The 21,613-nt window shown below is 46.4% G+C and overlaps 1 protein-coding gene across 1 annotated transcript in view; it reads right to left on the bottom strand.

Moving 5' to 3' along the window:
• The window catches only part of FAM171A1 (family with sequence similarity 171 member A1), a 98,249-nt gene extending 88,583 nt beyond the window's left edge, over positions 1-9,666 (bottom strand). Inside the window, exon 1 of the mRNA XM_066628504.1 lies at positions 9,455-9,666. Within this exon, the coding sequence (XP_066484601.1) occupies positions 9,455-9,560 (106 nt within the window). The 5' untranslated portion in view covers positions 9,561-9,666. The remainder of the gene's footprint in view (positions 1-9,454) is intronic.
• Between the last annotated feature and the right edge of the window lie 11,947 nt (positions 9,667-21,613).

Genomic DNA, 21,613 nt, shown 5'->3' with positions numbered 1-21,613 from the left:
TGGAAGATGCATAGGTTTTGGCAAACTTGCAGAGAAAGTTGATAGCTGTGCTCATCTGCTGAAGCAAACGCATCAGAATCTTCTGGCTCCTTAAAGGCTAAGGACTGTATTGTTGCATAAACCTTCATGGTCCACAGGCTACTTCATCCGATGCATGAAGCATTATATCCTTAGTTGGCAGGGGTATATCATGAGATTGACAGATTTTCACAGCATGCCACCAAATCCCATCAAGAGTTGGAGGCAAGCCACTGAGAACACTTCTCTGCGTGTTCTGGCCTAATTTTACCACTCTGATGTAATGCTTAAAGGGGCACCACTATATTAATCTAAAGAAATTGGGGCAAGACACAGATGAAGTAGTGGTTTCAAGGGAGTCAAACAGTGGTCGTTCATTGGGAGCCAAACAGCTCAGTCCTATGGGCCTTCTGTGTCAGAAGATTTTGCGATGCAAAAGGCCCTGTGATGGTGGAAGTGTCATGCCACTGTCGCTGTAGAAATGACCGATAGCTCTGCACATGTGCCAAACATGCGCTGTCCAGAGAATGGACTTCCCACATCTGGCACTTCCAGCATCTCCCTGAGCGCTCCTCCAATGGACAACCAGTAAGTTGGCGGTGGGGGTGCACCACCATGGGCAGGGTAGGGGAGAATTAGGGCATCTCGGGGAAGATCCAGGGGCATGGATTGAAGAAGGGAAGTGAGGATTCAGAAGCAGTCATGCATGCCATATCTTATGCCTATAATCCCGCCCTGGAACATCCCTTGGCTCTTCTCAGACTTACTCCACTCCATAGTTGGTGTGGGTCCTAGGAGACCCATAGACAGCCAGAAGGCCTAAAAATACAAAAGTTTCTCAATTTACCTCCAGTTTGCCTTATAGTTGCCCTCCTCGTAGCATGCAGTGCAGCCCTCTATTGGCATGACTGCATGATAGGCCTTTATACATCTAAAGCTTGAACTATCCCCAGAAAAATCACAGGAACCAACACTGTGGATAATGTACTTTGGCTGTTCATTCCCATCAGGAAGTGGGCTGCACAAAGCACAGAGGCCAAATCATAAAATAGCTTGATTAGTATAAATGGAGTCACAGTATACTACTATTAGAATAAGTGACATATCAACTGTGCCTGCTGAAAACATGTAGCAATGGCTCCAGGACTGCAATGTGAAATTTCCCGAGATTAGCATCAAGTGTGCTCAGGGCAAATCAGTTTAGATCAACTGTAATTTCAGACTGGTCCCCTATTATGGTAGGGACTATTATTAAGAGGAATCACAATGTAAAGGAAAATGTCCCTATACAAATTGAACAGGTTTGGTCCAATTCAAAAAATTTGCATTAGTTCTGCACACAAGCCAACACCACTAAAAATCTTGGAAAGCTCCAAACTGATTCTTGTTATAAGAACTTGCACAGAATTTTAGTACAGTATTGGTAATACAGTGTCAACAATATTTGGTTTTATCCTTCTGATATATGCCTCTGGTTGCACATACTGTCATGTACAGCCCATTCACCACACTCATACAACTCAACAGGACTCTAAGAACAGCAAAATATTAGGATAGTACTAACAAACTGTTAGTATGGAGGTATGCAAAAGAGAGCAACTAAGATGATTACGGGGCTGGGGCACCTTCCTTACGAGGAAAGGCTAAGGCGTTTGGGCCTCTTCAGCCTAGAAAAGAGATGTCTGAGGGGGGACATGATTGAGACATACAAAATTATGCAGGGGATGGACAGAGTGGATAGGGAGATGCTCTTTACACTCTCACATAATACCAGAACCAGGGGACATCCACTAAAATTGAGTGTTGGGCGGGTTAGGACAGATAAAAGAAAATATTTCTTTACTCAGCATGTGGTCGGTCTGTGGAACTCCTTGCCACAGGATTTGGTGCTGGCATCTAGCCTAGACACCTTTAAAAGGGGATTGGACAAGTTTCTGGAGGAAAAATCCATTATGGGGCACAAACCATGATGTGTATGCACAACCTCCTGATTTTAGAAATGGGTTATGTCAGAATGCCAGATGCAAGGCTCTGGAGTAGGTAAGTAAAAACTTTTTTTTTAAAATTTCCTCTCTGCCACAGCCTGGTCCCTGGTTGGCCCACAGTTTGGAGCAGAGGCTGTGCCAGCATAGCAACACACTATGGGCCAGCCCAGGATCAGATTGGGCTCTAAGGATCCTGTCCAACTTTCCAGCACTGATGCAGCCATGCCAATGTGGTGTGTACTGCATCCTGGGGTGGGAGGGCAGTCACAGAAGTCTTCTTAAGTCAAGGGAATGCTTGTTCCTTTACCTTGGGGCTGCATCAGTGCTGGATAGTTGGTTAGGATTGGGCCCTAAGTTTATTATTCTCATTACACTTGGGCAGGGAAGCAGCAAAAACATCTTTTAGAATAAAATACAGTAAAAATAAATGATCCTGCTAGCAAAAGATCTTTAGTCAAAACGGACATCCTTCATCTATGAACTCAGATTAACAGCCTCTCTAGGGAAAAAGAACCTAAAGAGAGGAAATTACTTTAAAAATAATGTCACGGCTAATAAACAACATTTTCAAAAAGGAAGCAGAGCCTCCTTATATATGAAAACACACACACAATTTACATGGGCCAGAATCCAAAGAGCTGCTTAGGCCCACAGGGACTTGCACTTTTTGACTTTGGATGGCTGACACACACATAGACAGACGCCATATCGCAAACTGCTTTTGAAAATCCCCACGGTTTCAAGTACTGTTTGGCACTTGATATTGGAATGGGGGGATGCTCTTGGAGTAAAACAAGCCCAAAGGCCACTGGTGCTCATAGAATTAGGTTCAGTTCTCCCTGGGGGGGGGGGGGTAAAAGCCTGTGTCATAAACAATATGAATGCATCGAAAATAAAATGCCACCACCAAAACATTAAAAAGAAAAAAAAAACAATTCAGAGATAACTCGTGGTGCCTTCCTGACTGCAGTGCTACCAAAGCTGCCTCCCCATAGCACAGCTAAACTATCAAACACATCACATGAATTATCAACTCACCGCAAAGTAACTGCATCATTTGAACCACGTCTGGCTATACCATTTCAGACAGGGGTTTACGCAACTGAACGTCTCCACTGAAAGAAACTTCACCTACATGGCCTAAGACAGTTAACTCTATGTGCATGAAGGAACATTCAGTCATGACAGCCTCCCCTGGAGTCTGACGTGGTACAGTCCCCAGGTTAACTGGTTTTACTAGACGAGTCCTAAAAGCACATTCTTGGGATCTTGGCCTTAAGAGGTCTTACGGAGGCAATTTCCAGTCACAGCATTTAAAGTTGGGACTGTAAGAACCCCAAGAGGCTTGTGCTTGAAATCAAAGCATGGGTGTCTTCCCTAGTTACCCTTACAAACCAAAGAAGTCATTGATGTTACTGCCTCTTTGGACCAACATCCCATTTAAGCTGTACTCAAGCACCTGGGTTGCAAGGAAAGAGAATCCATTCAAATGCCTTGGATTTCTTCTGCACCTTAAGTAGCCTATCTCTAAATGCCATGGGAGTGGCAACAGGAGACAGGTATCTTGTTGTCTTGTGTGCTCCCAGAAACATCTGGAGGATCACAGAGAGATACAGGAATCTAGACTAGATGGGCCCTTGGCCTGATCCAGCTTTTCTTATGTCTTAACTGAGGGCTATTATTTTTATTATTATTCCAAACCACATGAAACACAGTTGTTAACTGATGTGGAGCAATTGATATACGTCCCAGCCTGAGACCTAATATCAACTAGGTATCGGCACAGTATGAACGATGTCCTAAAAGCGCTGTTTTTTGCAGATCTGATGGTGTTATTTTAGTAAGCTGCAGTTGTTCAAGCCAGGGGTGCTCACACTTTTTTGGCTCGAGAGCTACTTTGAAACCCAGCAAGGCCCGGAGATCTACCAGGGGGGAAGGAAGCGTCTGACAGACACCCCCTTTAATGTATGGAGCCCCTGCTGGAGTCTAGTCAGTTTCGTCAGTTTTGTTGCTGCATGCCTGAAGAGCAGCTAAAGTGCCAGTTTCAGTGTCAGTTTAGCTAAATATGTGTCAGTTTAGCTAAATAGCTGACATATTAACAGTTTGGAGAGACAGGGCTCCGCGATCTACTCATTTTGCCTCGCGATCTACCGGTAGATCGCGATCCACCTATTGAGCACCCCTGGTTCAAGCCATTTCTGCCCAGCGTTGCATATATGCAACACGGACCTGTGGGCCAGGCAAAAATGGGTTAAAGTAATTCACAAAACTTTTTGAGATTGTTCCAAGTGCCCCGATGACAATGGGGGCAACTTTGTTAAGTTTTGGCTGTAATTATATGATTTCAATGGCCAGGTTTTGGTATTTTTGTCATTTTTTCTTATTCTTTTTCATTGAATATGGCATCTCCAGGAATTGCAATATCAACTAACCTGACATTTGGATTTTCTATTATTGTTATATAGTGTGTAGTATGTTTGAGATATTGATCTGTTTGAATTTCAAAGTCCCACAGGATCTTGACCTGTTCATTCTTCAACACCTTCTTAACCTCATGTTCCCAAACATTATTATTTTGCCATTTCACTTATCATTCCATTTTCCATGCTATTCCAATTTTGCTGCCTTTTCATCATTCTTGAGAAGTTGGTTACTATCCAAAACTATTCTCATCTCTTACCTCATCTGTCCAAGGAACCGTCCTATTTCAAAAGACAGACAGAACTGCCCTTTTCCCAAGATTATCATATGCTTTTAAGAAAGGGAACCCAAAGTCTCTCAGCAATCAAATGCTTGTGCTCACCTGCTGAAATTCACCTAATTAGGAGCACCAACATATGAAAAGATGGTTTCTTTGATATAGAGAGGAGTCAAGAGGAACTAGATTATAACAGTAAACTGACTGCACACACTAGCATTGACACAACTTGTGTATACATGTTTTTTTTTTTTACATGAAATGATTATCTCCATGGAGTCTTTAGACTTTACAAATCCGTTCATGTTAGGAAGGAACATGAATAATCCAAGCAAATAATCCATGGGGTTTGGTATCTCGATAAACCATACAACAGTAAGCCCTGGATTTTCAACTACTGATGACAGAACTTGACCACTCCATTCACCATAAATCAATGTTCTCTGCTCACTCAAGGGTGACATTGCTGCAAGCAGAAAAGAGGTCAACTTTCAAAGAGAGATACAGTGAGTTCTTGGTACAGTGGCTCTTTAATAATAGCTGACTCCATCATTAAACCTCCCAGACCACACCTGGAGTATTGTGTCCAGTTCTGGTGGCCGCATCTCAAAAGGATATAGTGGAATTGGAAAAGGTGCAAAAGAGGGCAACTAAGATGACTGCTGGGCTGGGGCACCTTCCTTATGAGGAAAGGCTATGGCATTTGGGCCTCTTCAGCCTATAAAAGAGGTGCCTGAGGGGGGGCATGATTGAGACATACAAAATTATGCATGGAAGTATAAAGTGGATAGAAAGATGCTCTTTACACTCTCACATAACACCAGAATCAGGGGATATCCACTAAAATTGAGTGTTGGGAGAATTAGGGCAGACAAAAGAAAATATTTCTTTACTCAGCGTGTGGTTGGTCTGTGGAACTCCTTGCTACAGGATGTGGTGATGGCATCTGGCCTGGATGCCTTTAAAAGGGGATTGGACAAGTTTCTGGAGTAAAAATCCATTATGGGTTACAAGCCATGATGTGTATGTGCAACCTCCTGATTTTAGAAATGGGCTATGTCAGATGCAAGGGAGGGCACCAGGATGCAGGTCTCTTGTTATCAGGTGTGCTCCCTGGGGCATTTGGTGGGGCCGCTATGAGATACAGGAAGCTGGACTAGATGGGCCTATGGCTTGATCCAATGGGGCTGTTCTTATGTTGGGTAGATATGCATAGGCTTACACTGTAAGAGCTCAATCCTAGCCATAACTACTCAGAAGTAAGTCCCCTTCTGTCCAATTGAGCTTACACCCAGGAAAGTGTGTCTAGGATTGTAACTTGTGTTATCTTTTCTTAACAATAAAAAAAGAAACCTGAGAAGACACAGGTACCATCAATGCAATGTGGAAATTATCTAGTGAACATGTTAGGAATTCTATAGGAATTTTACCAATATATGAAGAATTCTGTGGCACGCATATTTTCTCTGTAATTATTACCTCCATACACTACAACCTTATCCTAAACAAATGTAAGAAAAAATGAGAGGATCACAGATCTAACAATATAGGTGTGTGCCGCTTAACAACCGTCTGCTTAAACAAAGGACCGTATATATGGTGGTGATCAAAGAACAGCAAAGAGGCTCTTAATGAGAGAGTCAGGTCCCCCATAACCTGTAGCAGAGTGTCTGTTTACCCAGCAAAGAGGCTCTTAATGAAAGAGGCAATCTTTCTCCAGTAGTCTATGCAGCCAGCTAGCTTCTGGCAGGGAGCATCTGTTTATACAACAAAGGTACTAGATTGGATTGAATGCTCACTTAACAACCGAATCACACAACAACGGGGACTGGAGAACGTATCCCCATTGTTAAGTGGCGCACACCTGTACTTTACATTTGTTTAGTGTTTTCAAAGCATGCAAAAGGGCTTCTCAACTGTTATCTTGATGTACAATAACCCTGTAAGTTTAGTAAGGCTGCAGTCCTATCCACACTCACCTGAGAGGAAGCCCCATTGACTATAATGGAACACACTTCTGAGTAGACATGAACAGAACTGAGCTCTCAGTACTTTCCCCATATTGCATTTTGGGAGCAATATGAGAGGGAATAGCGTGCCGACAGCATCATTCTTGATATCACAGTATCTCAGATAAGGGTTTGTGAGTACCTAATGAAAATATGAATTTTATACTAACTAGGCCAGTATACATATTTTATTGTTTTAAAAATCATTTTAAAAACTCACTATAAAACTCACTTCCAGCACTGTTACATATACAGGCCCCACCAAAATAAAAAGGGATTGAAGCAAGCCTAGCTCCATGCTTGATGGTGGCCCCTGTGAAACAAGGAGATAAATACCCATTCACAAGCTCCACAGCATATACATTTTTTAAAAAATCTCATAAAATACCAACAAACTGTTAGAATGTTCAGATCAGTTTTCCTCCAATCATACAAATTCTCTCTTCCCCCATTTTGCAAACTGAAAAAAAATCAACAAATCTAGGAAGTCTGACATTGCAGACCTTCCTTTGTAGCAAAATACTGCCAAAATAATAGAACTTCCATGGGGGGGGGGGGTGTGTGTTAAAAGTATGCATTAGAGACTATAGAGAATAGTCTATTCCAAAACAATGACTCAGTAGGAGAACAATTGCCATTCACCTTTTATGTGGGTACAAAATACTGCCCCTGCCTTTACATGCACGCCAACAGCCATGGGGGGTGAGATTGTAACTACAGCATACCCACTTGCTTTCCCATCCTGATGACAGGATGGGTGGCATTAGCCTGCAAGGATGAAAAGCTTTTGCAAGAATAAATGCGCTCTAGCAAATACTTTGGATCATTTCATTACCAGTTACTTTGCAGACGTAATATCCTGAAGTAGCTAATTATTCATCAACCCAAAGCACAGTCCACTGCTTTTTAACGAAAACTATAAGCTCCAGGAGACCAGATGCTTATTGCAAGGATCTCTTTCAGAGGCCTTTCAAAGAAAGAGGCCTAGGGAGAAAGAGAACATGAGCACAACAATAGATAGAAACGCAATATGAAATCATGACTAAATGGTGACTGAGAATCTCTCCCACCTCTAGTATTGCTATGGGAGCATCACATTTACAGTAACACGCCGGTGCATGCTTGTCAATGACAGGTAAGGTCCCAGTGAATAGCGGTTTCTTGTGGACCAAATGAAATACAAATTGACCCCACTGCTGATTTTGCTTGCCTTGCTTCAACATCACCCACACTCTTAAAGCTCTGGTACAGCCAGTGGCCACTAACATATGGGTTATTTGTGGTGGAGAAGAAAAACTCAATAGGGCAAGATGGGAATGTCACAGACAGCAATGGCTCCTGATTCCAAAAGGAGATGAGCACAGAGCAGGCATCACACTGCTTTAATATTTTTATAGCATACCATAAAAAGGGCTTGAAAGGTCCCTTATGCTAAATGAAAGGAATGACAGAAGATTGCAGGATGGGCAAAACTTTCTGGTAACTTCCACAACACATATTGCAAAGACCAAGCCAGGTCCACAAAAGATGAGCAAGCTGCAGGCACCACCGAAAGGAACAGAGGACAGGCAATGTGAAAGTGACAAGGGCAAAAAAGGGCGCAGTGGCAGGCACAATACAACAGCACCTGGTGGAGCAGGCAGAAAAGGAACCTGGGGCTGCAGAAGGGAGCACAATGTAGACAGCAGCAGAGAGCAGTCTGCAAGGGGATGGGGGGCAAAGGTCTGCCAGATGGCTCTTCTCCCCACTCCCTCCTTTTCCAGTCACACAGTCCTTGTTTGAAGAAAAGGGAACTTTATTCTGAGCATGCCCCACGTCATGGGTAGCTTCAGAAAGGGCACAGCGCATCATTTCTTCTCCATTTTGATTTCTCAGTGACCCCCAACACGAAACCCTGTGCGCACACGTGCGACTACCCGGACATGAAACCCTGGGTGTGTTTGTGAGTGTGTCTACCCTGACATGAAACCGTGTGTGCGTGCGTGCACACGCGTGCACATACCCCAACATGAAACCGTGTGTGTGCATACCCCAACATGAAACTATGTGTGTGTCTACCCCAACATGAAACCGTGTGTGTCTACCCCAAAACGAAACTGTATGTGTGTACCCCAACATGAAACCGTGAGCATGTGTGTGTACCCCAAAATGAAACCATATATGTGTCTACCCCAACATGAAACCGTGTGTGGGAGTCTACCCCAAAATCAAACTGTGTATGTGTCTACCCCAGCATGAAACCGTGTGTGCGTGTGTGTGAGTCTACCCCAAATTGAAACTGTATGTGTGTAGTCCAATATGAAACCGTGTGTATGTGTGTGTACCCCAACATGAAACCGTATATGTGTCTACCCCAACCTGAAACCATGTGTGTGGGTGTGCGTCTACCCAACATGAAGCCCTGTGTGTGTGTGTGTGTGTAGGGGGCGGAACAAGGCGCTGCACAGCCACGGAGTCCTCCCGAAAGGCAGGCGAGGGCAGCAGCCCCATCACCGGGCTCGCGGCGCCCTGGATCCCCCGACGCGGGCACGGCGGCTGGGGCTGTGCGGGGCTCCGATCCTGCCGAACAGGGAGGCGAAAGGGAGCCCGCGCCGGGAAGCACAAAGCGCCGGGCTCCCGCGGTAACAAAAGCCTGCGGGCTGCGGCAGGCGCCCGCGACCACCCCGAGCGCCGCCCTCGCCGTCCCCGCAGCGCCCGCCAGCCCCTGCCCGGCACAAAGCGCGCCCTCCCCCCAGCGCACCGACCTTGAGCCGCGGCGCGGGGCGCCCCCAGGGTCTTGGTCACCGCCTTCCACACGTTGCAGCCCAGCAGGCAGAGCAGGAGCGCCGCCGCCGCCGCCGCCCGGCTCATCGTTGCCCGCAGCGGCCGGCGGAGGAGGCGCTGGCGCAGGGAGGGGGCGCGGCGGCCGCTGCCCAGGCGCAGGAGCAGCAGGCAGGGCGCATCAGAGGCTGCCTCCCCCGGCCGGCCGCCCGCCCGGCCCCCGCGCCGCGCCCCAGCAGCGCCTGCCCGCCTCTCTCCTGCCCCGCTCCTGCTCCGCGCCTCGGCTGGGGGCTGCGGGCGGGCGGGCGGCGGGCGGGTCCGCTACGGAGGCAGCCAGGCTCCTCCTCGGCTCTGCCTGCCTCCCTGCGCCAGACCCGGCCGCGTCCGCGCTCCGAGCTCCACCTGCTGGCTGCAGTCCGAAGGCGGACCGGAGCGCCGCTGCTCTCCTCGGCTGCGTCCCTGCCACGCTTTCCGTGGAGAAGCCCCACTGACTCTCATGGACTTGCTTCCGAGTAGACAGGCACGGGATTGGGCTCTCAGGCTGCCATCCTATCCACACTTCCCTGGGAGAAGCCCCATTGACTCTCATGGACTTGCTTCTGAGTAGACAGGCACGGGATTGGGCTCTCAGGCTGCCATCCTATCCACACTTCCCTGGGAGAAGCCCCATTGACTCTCATGGACTTGCTTCTGAGTAGACAGGCATAGGATTGGGCTCTTTTTTAATTCAAGGCACACCACAGTGCAAGTAGCTGGCTCACATCCTTCCATGGCCCTATTCATAAATGACATTACCCCAAATTCCTGTGGCACACCTGCGGGCCATTCGTGGCACACCAATGTACCATGGCACACTGGTTAAAAATTGCTGCTCTAGCTTATCAATGAGAATTATTTCACCACATAAATTGTTGTGACAATGAGTCCATAAGGACAAGCAGATGACTCTGAGGTGAGCTCAAGAGGTGTGGCTGAGAGGGGAAGGACAGCTGAGCATCAGAACTTTCCTACCATAGGAGTGTTGAGGTTATCATCAGGTGCTATCTCTGAAAAGTTGTCAAATGACTGTAACTGAGCAGAAACATCTGGCCCTGCAAGTGGCAAACTGAGACATTTGCCTAGGGGCATATGTTAAAGTCTAGAGCAGGGGTGTCAAATTTGTTTCATACAGTGGAGCCAATAGCATTCATGATGCCTTTGGAGGGCTGGAAATGATGTCATTGATCAGGGGTCATGATCAGAAATAAGCACTTTTCCTCATTTAGGAACTCATTAGCTGCAAATGACAAAAAAGAAAATATGCAAATCTTGATCATATTTCCAAGATATGGGACAGCCCAATTATCACTGAGCAGTGACACCTCAGCACAGCTCAGCAGCTGAGAGCAGCTGATGATGATGCTGGGAGAGCCCTGGATGAAGGCTGGATAAAGAACCTTCTGCAGGCCTTATCCAGCCTGCAGGCCTTATTTTTGACAACCGTGGTCTAGGGCTAGACCACTTCTCAAGGGCTTCAGAATCACCACTGCACCATTGATGAGCTGTCTCATCCCAAGGGTAGTTCCTTTGCCTGTTTCTTCTTGTCAAGCAGCAGAAAGGATTGGCGCGCCCCTCGGTGGCAGCAGAGTGGTAGGACTTGTGGTAAAATTATTTTCTGAATGGGCTGCATATTGTGCATTTCTCTCTCCAGCAGTAGCCACTAGGAATATGGAGAGGGCTTTTACAGCACAATCCTAGGCATCTATTCAGAAGTCCCCACTGGGACTCACTCCTGGTAAGTATGCATAGAACTGTAGCCATATTGTAGTGGTTCTCAAACATTTATACCGGGACCCACTTTTTCAGAATGTGAATCTATCAGGACCCATCAGAAGTGATGTCATGACTGGAAGTGATGTCATCAAGCAGGAAAATTTATAACAATCCTATGCTGCAATCCTATCCACACTTACCCAGAAGTAAGTCAATTAATATCATTGTTAAAAGCATATATATATTAGCCTGATAAACTTTTTTTGATGAAGGTCCTTTGAAAAAAGTTTCAAAGACAGCACCTCCTTCTGCTGACACCATTGCCCCATTGTAGGGGACGTATCTGAGTCTCACGCCTCTCTGCTGACTAATGGACTGACTGCCCAATCCCATCTGGTCCAGTGCCCAGGACTCCAGTGGTACTGAACAGGCTGCCACTGGATCCTATAGGTGCCAGGCCAGCACCAGGTGTCTCCTTGGGGGAAGGGAACATTTGCTCCCTTTCCCCGGGGAATGCTGCTGCAGCATCAATGGGTCTCCTTGACTCTGTGCCTACCTTTGAGTGGGCTCAGAATCAAGGAGGCCCATGTCAGGCTACCTGGCCTGAGAGGGAGGACAGGATACAGCATCAGAGGCTGCTGCCATCTCTGCCCCCCCCCTCCCAGGCCCAATCCTCCCTTTCCCCTGCCCAGTTCCACTCTCTGCCCCTCCCTCCCCCTGCCCCGAAACACCTTGCCACTGGGTGGTAGCTGAACTTACTGCTGGCTGTTCCCGCAGCATCCGATGCTGGGGCCAGCACTTGCGGCACCTCCTCACCAGGTGCCGCAGATGGGCCTTATGGGCGTACCACCAGCACTGGGCCAGATAAGATTGGGCCCTGAATCAATACAACACAAGACAACATCCTGTGTTCCATCCATTCATATATGACATTGTGACTCTTGCCAAACAGCAGTGAGACCAATCAACAAGTTCCACTTTTCACTCTGCAAGCCATATAGACTTTTTTTCCTCCCTCCATAGATTCAATTTGGATGTTTCTTTTTCTTTTCTTTCCTACTTGAAAGGACAAAACTGTAAGGAGCAGACAACATTATGTGTTCGCAAGGAGAAAAATGAGATGACCTAAGAGCAAATGCCAGCTGAGTCACGTCACAGCAAATAAAGCCATTCAGTGTGCTCTGGAAATCAAAATTACAGATGAGTGTGGCTGTTAACACACAGTCAGAGCCAGCTTAGCTCCTGACCCTTGTTAACACATTTTAACGTTATTAAATGCTTGGGTTGTAAATGTGCCGTGCCCTGCTGTTTTTGTCAGATTGTCAAAGACTGCCATCAAGTCTGCAAAAGGAAATGTCTGACGGTTCAAGCACAAGAGGTTGAAAATTCTTCTTTTAAAACTTGCTTTACAACCATGGCCCGGGTCACATAAGCAAACTAAGGACTATTTTCAAGGGAACAGCTTTTGCTTTTTGTTCTGCCAGTGTTGATGGAAAGGCAGGTGCTCGGGAAGGCTGCCCAGGATCTGAGTTGCAATGGGATGGGAGGTGCAATCCTGAATAGGTCACAGGTGCCAGGAAACCCAACCCCTGTCACTAACAATGTGCTCCTTTTTCAGTAATGTCCTCGTTCCCTTCAGAGTCGGGCTGGACAATCAGGTGTTGACAAAAGCAATGGTCACTGTACTCCACTGAAACAGGACATTGTTCAAGAAAAGGGGCAGGCAGAACAGGATCTACTGGTAGGTCTCTGGACAATTTGCAATACATCAGCCAGGGCTATTGATAGCCAGCTGTTTAATAGTAGCAAGAAAATTTTTTTTAAAAAAATTTCTAAACTAAGCTATAAAATGAAGATGGTATGAGGGAAAACTGGGGGGGGGGAAGATTTGTATATGAAAGGACTGTGAATTCAGTTCTGGTGCTCCAGGATCCGTGGAACGCGTGGCAGGGACGGCAGCTGAGGAGAGCAGCGGCGCTCTGGTCTACCTCCGGACTGCAGCCAGCAGGTGGAGCCCGGAGCCCGGACTCAGAAGCAAGTCCATGAGAGTCAAAGGGGCTTCTCCCAGGAAAGTGTGGATAGGAGGGCAGCCTGAGAGCCCAGTCAGGTGGTCCACCTTGGGAGCCATTCACCTCTGTTCAAAACACATAGATGAACAGGCCTTGCTGAGGGAGAGTCAGCATGGCTTCTGTAAGGGTAAGTCTTGCCTCACAAACCTTATAGAATTCTTTGAAAAGGTCAACAGGCATGTGGATGCGGGAGAACCCGTGGACATTATATATCTGGACTTTCAGAAGGCGTTTGACACGGTTCCTCACCAAAGGCTACTGAAAAAACTCCACAGTCAGGGAATTAGAGGACAGGTCCTCTCGTGGATTGAGAACTGGTTGGAGGCCAGGAAGCAGAGAGTGGGTGTCAATGGGCAATTTTCACAATGGAGAGAGGTGAAAAGCGGTGTGCCCCAAGGATCTGTCCTGGGACCGGTGCTTTTCAACCTCTTCATAAATGACCTGGAGACAGGGTTGAGCAGTGAAGTGGCTAAGTTTGCAGATGACACCAAACTTTTCCGAGTGGTAAAGACCAGAAGTGATTGTGAGGAGCTCCAGAAGGATCTCTCCAGACTGGCAGAATGGGCAGCAAAATGGCAGATGCGCTTCAATGTCAGTAAGTGTAAAGTCATGCACATTGGGGCAAAAAATCAAAACTTTAGATATAGGCTGATGGGTTCTGAGCTGTCTGTGACAGATCAGGAGAGAGATCTTGGGGTGGTGGTGGACAGGTCGATGAAAGTGTCGACCCAATGTGCGGTGGCAGTGAAGAAGGCCAATTCTATGCTTGGGATCATTAGGAAGGGTATTGAGAACAAAACGGTTAGTATTATAATGCCATTGTACAAATCTATGGTAAGGCCACACCTGGAGTATTGTGTCCAGTTCTGGTCGCCGCATCTCAAAAAAGACATAGTGGAAATGGAAAAGGTGCAAAAGAGAGCGACTAAGATGATTATGGGGCTGGGGCACCTTCCTTATGAGGAAAGGCTACGGCGTTTGGGCCTCTTCAGCCTAGAAAAGCGACGCTTGAGGGGGGACATGATTGAGACATACAAAATTATGCAGGGGATGGACAGAGTGGATAGGGAGATGCTCTTTACACTCTCACATAATACCAGAACCAGGGGACATCCACTAAAATTGAGTGTTGGGCGGGTTAGGACAGACAAAAGAAAATATTTCTTTACTCAGCGCGTGGTCGGTCTGTGGAACTCCTTGCCACAGGATGTGGTGCTGGCATCTAGCCTAGACGCCTTTAAAAGGGGATTGGACGAGTTTCTGGAGGAAAAATCCATTATGGGGTACAAGCGATGATGTGTATGCGCAACCTCCTGATTTTAGGAATGGGTTAAGTCAGAATGCCAGATGTAGGGGAGAGCACCAGGATGAGGTCTCTTGTTACCTGGTGTGCTCCCTGGGGCATTTGGTGGGCCGCTGTGAGATACAGGAAGCTGGACTAGATGGGCCTATGGCCTGATCCAGTGGGGCTGTTCTTATGTTCTTATGTTCTTATGTTCCCCCGCCCACATGGCTCCAAAAGGGAGGGGGAGGAGCCACTTGCACACTGCAGGGAGGTTCCCTGCAAAACCTAGTGCACCCCCCTAGCTACGCTGGTGCACAGGATCCTAGCCCAGACTCACCTCCAGAGTTTCCTCAGACATCAGCTAAAGAGCTGGCATAGGTCTGAGAAGATCCCTTGGAGACCCAGAAGGCCTATGGAAAGGTACATAAAAATGTTCTTTACATAACTCTTTTGGGCTTCCTGGTCTCCTGCCAGCTCATAGCAGGCCTGTAGCCATTATTCTAGAGGTGGGGGGGCAACCATTTTTTCAGGGGGGGGTCATTTTCCTGACATAATTGACCCCTCTGAAAAAATGGTCCCCCCCACCACCACCTCTAGAATCCTGGCTACAGGCCTGCTATGAGCTGGCAGGAGACCAGGAAGCCCAAGATGTATACTGGTGTGCAAAATGAAGGATAAGTATGGAGAAACATCGAAGACCCATAACTAACCCAAATTTCATTAGGAGGAAATATTTAGGGGTTTTTTGTTTGGTTTTTTTTTTTTGAAAGATGCATTCATTATCTGTAAAGCAATCTGACAATGATCTGCACAGAATAAATGCATCTCTGTATGCAATGTAAAATCTATTTGTCTACATAGAAATAACATGCAACTTGTCCTTTCATTTTGGACACCAGTGCAATACACAGACTTGCAACACTGCAAAAGTAAAACATATCACTATGATACAGGTATTACTTACTTGTATTGAAAGCCTTTCATTTGTTGATGACAAAAGTACATTTACTTTACCTAAAAGCAAGAGGAAAGATATTGAAGTAAAATATAGCAATGCCATGGAACATTAGTTTTTTACATTATTCATTACTTTTAAAAAGCAAGGTACAGAAGATTTGAAACTACCTAGCAGAGCTGAATTCTATCTTTCTGAGAATTGAATCTTCTTAGGACCTTTTCCACACTTAAATTCTCTTTTTGCTTTTCTCTTTCCCTCCTCACAGAGAAAGGCCCTACCAGACCCAAACAGCAAAAATAGTCCATCCAAAATCTGATGCCAGAGCCATGCTTTTCTCTCCCCCCCCAAAGAAAAAGGCCCTACCAGATGTGAACAGCAGAAATGGCCCCTCCAAAATCTCCTGCCTGCTCACCCCAACTGATGCCAGAGTCACTCAGCAGCAGCCTACAGGGTCCTGCAAAGTGCCTGCACAGCCACTCAGCTCCCAGGAAGGTGATTGAAGGCACTGAGCACATTCCCTCCAGGCTTTTTCATGCCCGCCTCTCTGGTGTCCTGTGACTATCAGCAGATCGCTATGATTGGCCCCTAAGGTGAATTACTAAGCATCAGCAGCCTGAGCTGATTGGAGGAGGCTGCCTGCAGGGAGGGGCTGAGCTCTCAAGGGACAGGAGCTAAATTGGAGGACATTCAACCACATTTACATGACTAGTGTGGAAAAAATGCCAGGGGGGGCAAACTGCTGGCTCAGGGGGGGCAACCCCCCTGGACCCCCTAGCTACGGCCCTGGCTCATAGCACACAGTGCACTCTCCATCAGCTCTGGGCTGACACATTGGGCTGGCAGGGGATAGGATTGAGTTCTTGTTTTTACTAAGTCCATTATTTTGCCATAAAAACTTCTGCTAAAGCTCTTAATAACCATTATTTCTGTGTTGGGGCAACCACAGATTGCCAGTTTTGTTCTGCTGCTATTTTAGTCATAGATCAATAAATACAATTACAATAATACTTTTTTTCCATTGACCAATTCCCCTAATGTAATTTAACAGCATGCTAACCTTGCACTAAGTTCAGAGACTTAGGAGAAGGTGTCTTCACAAGCACAGGAAAGCTCCTTGAATGTCATGCCTTCATTTTCCCCTGATTTTGGAATTGGGATCAACCCAAGCACCTGAGGCCACATGCTGCCGCCTTTCCTTCCATTGTGCTGCCCCCTTAACTTTCAGTGCATTTGCTTTCTCCACTGCTGCTGCTCCTTGGATTTAAAAAGGAAGAGAGGAAAGGAACCAAAGAAGTATGGAGGAGAGTGGTGAGCTAATATGCGCAAGAGTGGAGCATCATCTCCTCTTCCCTTTCAGACTAGATCCAGGGGGCACAAACTGCAAGAGTGGAGATTCCAGTTGGACATCAGGAAGCAATTCTTCATGTTAAGTGTGGTTCAGCAGTGGAACAGACTGCTAAAGAAGGTAGTGGATTCTCCCTTACTGGAGATCTTCAAGCAGAGGGCAACAGGAACTTGCGGGAGATGCTCTTCTAGGAGGATTTGCTGATCCAGGCAGAGGGTTGGACAAGATTACCTTGTAGGTCCCTTCCAACTCTATGATCCTATGAAATACAGGATGGAGAAACTTTGGAAACAGGTGGCAGGTGCCCCCTGCCAGTGACCCACCAGAGGTGACTACAGGCCCAATCCAATCCAACTTTCCAGCATCGGTGCAGCCACAATGCAGCCCTGAGGTCAGGGCACAAATATTCCCTTTGCTTGAGGAGACCTCTGTGACTGCTTCCCCATCACAAGATGCAGCACATGCCCCATTGGCACAGCTGCATTGGCACCGGAATATTGGATAGGATCGGTCCCTATATCAGTCAACATCATGGATGGGGCTGGCCCTAACGGCCTTAATTCATTGTACCACACTTTTGTGAAATTGTATAGTGCTTGTCTATCCTCTGACGATGTAAAATACCAGTAATAAAGAGCAAAACATGCATTTGGGTTGCACACACTGGAGCTGTAGTTGCCTCAGCTTTGTTGGTTGACCTTGGCGATGGCTTTCGTCATTTGGAAAGCCACAACACTGATTTTGCAGTGTTGTAGTCTGTACATGTGTCTTTTCCTTTCAAAAGACATTTGATGCAACTGATGACTACAAACCTCCTGTGTTTGGCATGGAGTTGGTAAAATCTAATTACTGAAAGATACTTTAGATCTAATAAACTCTCAACACAATGGGAAAAGAAAACTGGATATTTTAAAAACAGGACTAGTGCCAACACAAAACATGTGATTCCTGGGCTCCAGTAACTTAAAACCTTTTCCCCCATGGCTGACTAGTGCAATTGTTTGGAAAATTAGATCTTTTCAGAGCATGTAGACATACAGAGCCAATTCTGTTTCAGGACAAAATTAATAGAAACCAGTGAAACTGTGCCAGGTATTAAGACCCCTATCTCATCATGTGTTGCATCTCTTTAGGGTTTTTTGATGCATGACACAAGTTCCTATGTCATTTCTCAAGGGGTGGGAGGAACTGAGAAGGTCTCTTCAGGTAATTATACAGGTATAACCTAATTATTCACAGATTTTTTACCCACGGTTTTATCATCTCAACACAATGAGAAGAGCCCGTTAAATTAAAGGAAAAAAGTCATTTAACAATAGCCTCGTCAATGCGAGAGGGCAGTCGGCTGATAATCCATTAATCATTCTCTCTCCAATCATTCTCTCTCCATTTTTTGGAGAATGTGAAAGAACAATAATCACTTTGCATTCTTTCCCAGTGCTGCACTCTGGTTGAAGGGAGGGGTCTCTGGCTTGGAGTAAAGCCTTTCTAAGCACCTGGAGAGAGACTGATTAATGGATTGTCTGCCTAATGATTCCGTCTTGCATCACAAAGGTCAGCAAGGCTGTTTTTAAATTACCTAGCAAAGGGACATTATTTTTTAAGTGGATTTGCTTTAATGCAATTTTTGCCATCCACCTGAGTCCTGGGGACAGAACCCTTGCAAATAACAAGACCCAACCTGTAGTAATTATTCATATTCATTTTCATCTTCTCTTATGCACAAGTTGGTTTGAGGCATCTTTCGTCAGCTTTGGAAACCTTTTGAAAGTGTGCCGTACTGATGGTCACACAACTGAACAGATTCTACTTTTCTGTGAAGTGGGAGTAACGCTCTCCATATTTCATGGCTATAAAAATCGTATTCAAGCTGTTCATTTGAAAGATGAACAGCCTATCCAAAAGCCCCTCAAACGTTGGAGAATGCAGGGTGGGAAAAATGTTCTTCCCATGCTTAAAACCCTGCTAGCTAAAATGTACCCTGTTAACAACACCCTTAAATTTTATTTGGGGCCATTATAATGCTGAAAGGGCTGTATAGGTCCGGCCCCAGGAGCAGCAAGGCCCAATGCAAAGCATTTGCATAGGGCATCCTGCTCCTGGACCCCTTCACTCAGGTGTGGCAACTGCAGCCCTGTTGAGCCCAGCTAATGACATGATGATATCACCACCAACTGCTTCTGGGAGGCCCATTTTGGGTTGTATGGGCCCAGGATGTCACAGTACTTGCATTGCTTCTCAAACTTCAGCGTGGACTACTCCATTCCAGGGTGGCAGTGGCTGCTCCAAAGCATGGGACCTGATTTAGTGGAATCACCCTAAGGCCAACCCTGAGTCTGTAGTTCAGTGATAGAACACATGGTTTGCATCCAGAGGAAACTAGATTCAGTCTCTGGCAACTCCAGGCACTACAGGGAAAGACCCCAAACTGACACTCAGCTACTGCAGTCAGTGTGTACTGTGTACTGAGTTAGATGACACATGGCCCGATCCTATCCCCTGCTTTATGTTATTGGGACACCGTCCCCCCTGTCATAAATCAGCTGCTGACAATGTGCAGAGTGTACCACTGGCAACCAGTTTTGATTCACCATCGCAAACCAGTGGCAGCGTCAACAGCTTGCTGCTGCCAGTGACCTGCTCCAGTGCAGATAAGTTGGTGCAGGCGGTGGGAGAGGAGAGGGTATAATGTGGCAAGGAGCGGGGAGGAATGGGAGAGAGCAGGGGCCGCTGGGTGTTATGGCGGGGGCGGACAGGGGCAGAGTAAAAATGATGCCACCAATACGCTATGTGCCTTGCCAAGCCTTGCCACGCCCCCTTGTGTTGATTAGGCATTGCGCCAGCCAAACAACTGATGTAGGTCCAAGTAAACCGTAGGACTGGGGAGCTTACCTGGGTTCCTTTGCCCTGAGTAGGACTCCTATCACCCCCTCCACCATAGGATGTACTGCATGCCTCTATGACGTGGCTGAATCAGTGTTGGTGGTGGGGGCTAGAATCTCACTGAATTCAAAAGTACTTATGTCAGAGTAGACATGCATAGGATTGTGCTGGAGGACTGTTTTATCAATACAGTCTTTTGGTTACATCCCAACTTCTCCATTTGAAGCTTCCAAAATGAAAATTAAACTGAGTCTGAGGAATGTTTGCATCCAGCAGTTATTACTGGCAAACAGAACACCAGCATTTTAGTATAATGTGATTAACAGCCCAATCCTACCTGCTGCCATCGATGATAATGCAGATGTACTGACAGAACAGGCAGTTGGTAGTGGTGGTGGGGTGATCAGAAGGCCACCCAGGGGTAAGTAAACATTTTTTACTTACCTCTAGGTAGGCCATGGGTCTTGGACCTATGCCAGCTATATATCGGTGGTATAAGTCCAAGGAGAGCAAGAGGTGAGGGTGAACTGAAAAATGGGAGATATAATCTGATGCACATTTGCTGCTGAAATCCACCCCCACCTGTCTGCTCCCTGCCCAACCCCCCAGCCTACCTGCCCTGGTATACCCTTGAACCTCTCCTTCCCTGCCTCCTCCACCAACTTACTGAGACCAGCAGAGCCTCTGGGAGCCATTGGCTTGAGCACCACAGCTCTGGCAATTTGCAGCAGCAGCTTGAAAGTGTACAACAGCAGCTCATCTTTTGTGCCACCGCAGAGGGCCTTTCGCTGCTGGAACACAAGTTCCAGTAGCGCAAGGCCCAGATCAGCTTGGGTTGCACCATAGACCAGATGATAACTATGAAAGCTACTTCTCTGGCTGTCAACAACAAAGGCCTCATTTAAGGCTCTAGATTAGGAAATGTGCGCAGCTGTTTTGACTGGTAATTAGAGAAACATCTTGTATGAACAAAGACATTGCATTTGCGGTACAGGTAATGGGGGACATGCATCACTATTTGTTTAAATGTTCTGTTCAGGAAATTCAGTTTAATTCTGACCTTTACAAACAGAATATTGAAATAAATGAGGGATACCCTCTGCAACAACCTCATTGCAAATACAGTATCTTTCAAAGAGGTTTCGAAAGAAGTAAGAGCAAAACAAACCCTTCCACCAAAAGATTCTTGCACAGTATAATGTACTTGGTGTTGCATTAAAGTGGATAAAGAAGATATAGACAGTAGCATATAATTCATTGATGTTGCTAGGGGGTGCAGGCTGCATCAGGTGATGTGGGGTGTGACACCACTACTCCCCCAGATATTTAAAATCTTGGTCTTTTCAAATAATACCATCAAGTTATACATCAATCGATGTGTAATTTCATGCAGAATGCAAAGAAACAAACCAAATTGAAATAGCTCTATTCTATATAAAGTTATAGCCCAAAAAACCATCTGGTGTTTGGCTATGGTATATCACCACACCCACCACCTGGCGCACTGCCCCACCCACTGCATGGGAGGAGGTCCATCATGGGGTGACGCACTGGCTTTCCGCACCAGGTGGCACAAACCCTAGTGACGCCGCTGATACAACTCTTCTGGATCATTAATATATTCTGAAAAGAGTTTGTGCCACATTTTGCTCAGGAACTTGTGTAACTAAAGGAATTCCTCTGAATGTGTGTGTGTGGCGGGGTCACCTTTCTCACTCAATAGTGTTTTCCTAAACAGGAAACAGTCTGTCTAAGAGTCGAAGGGACTTTCCACTACCAGAAATGGCAAGCCGTTGTCTGTCTTATATCCATCTGTAACTTCTTGTACTTCTTCTTGACTTCTTGAGAGTC

This window comes from Tiliqua scincoides, chromosome 5 (assembly GCF_035046505.1).
Source record: "Tiliqua scincoides isolate rTilSci1 chromosome 5, rTilSci1.hap2, whole genome shotgun sequence".
NCBI classification, from domain to species: Eukaryota; Metazoa; Chordata; class Lepidosauria; order Squamata; family Scincidae; genus Tiliqua; species Tiliqua scincoides.
This window is presented reverse-complemented; position numbering and strand designations above follow the sequence as displayed.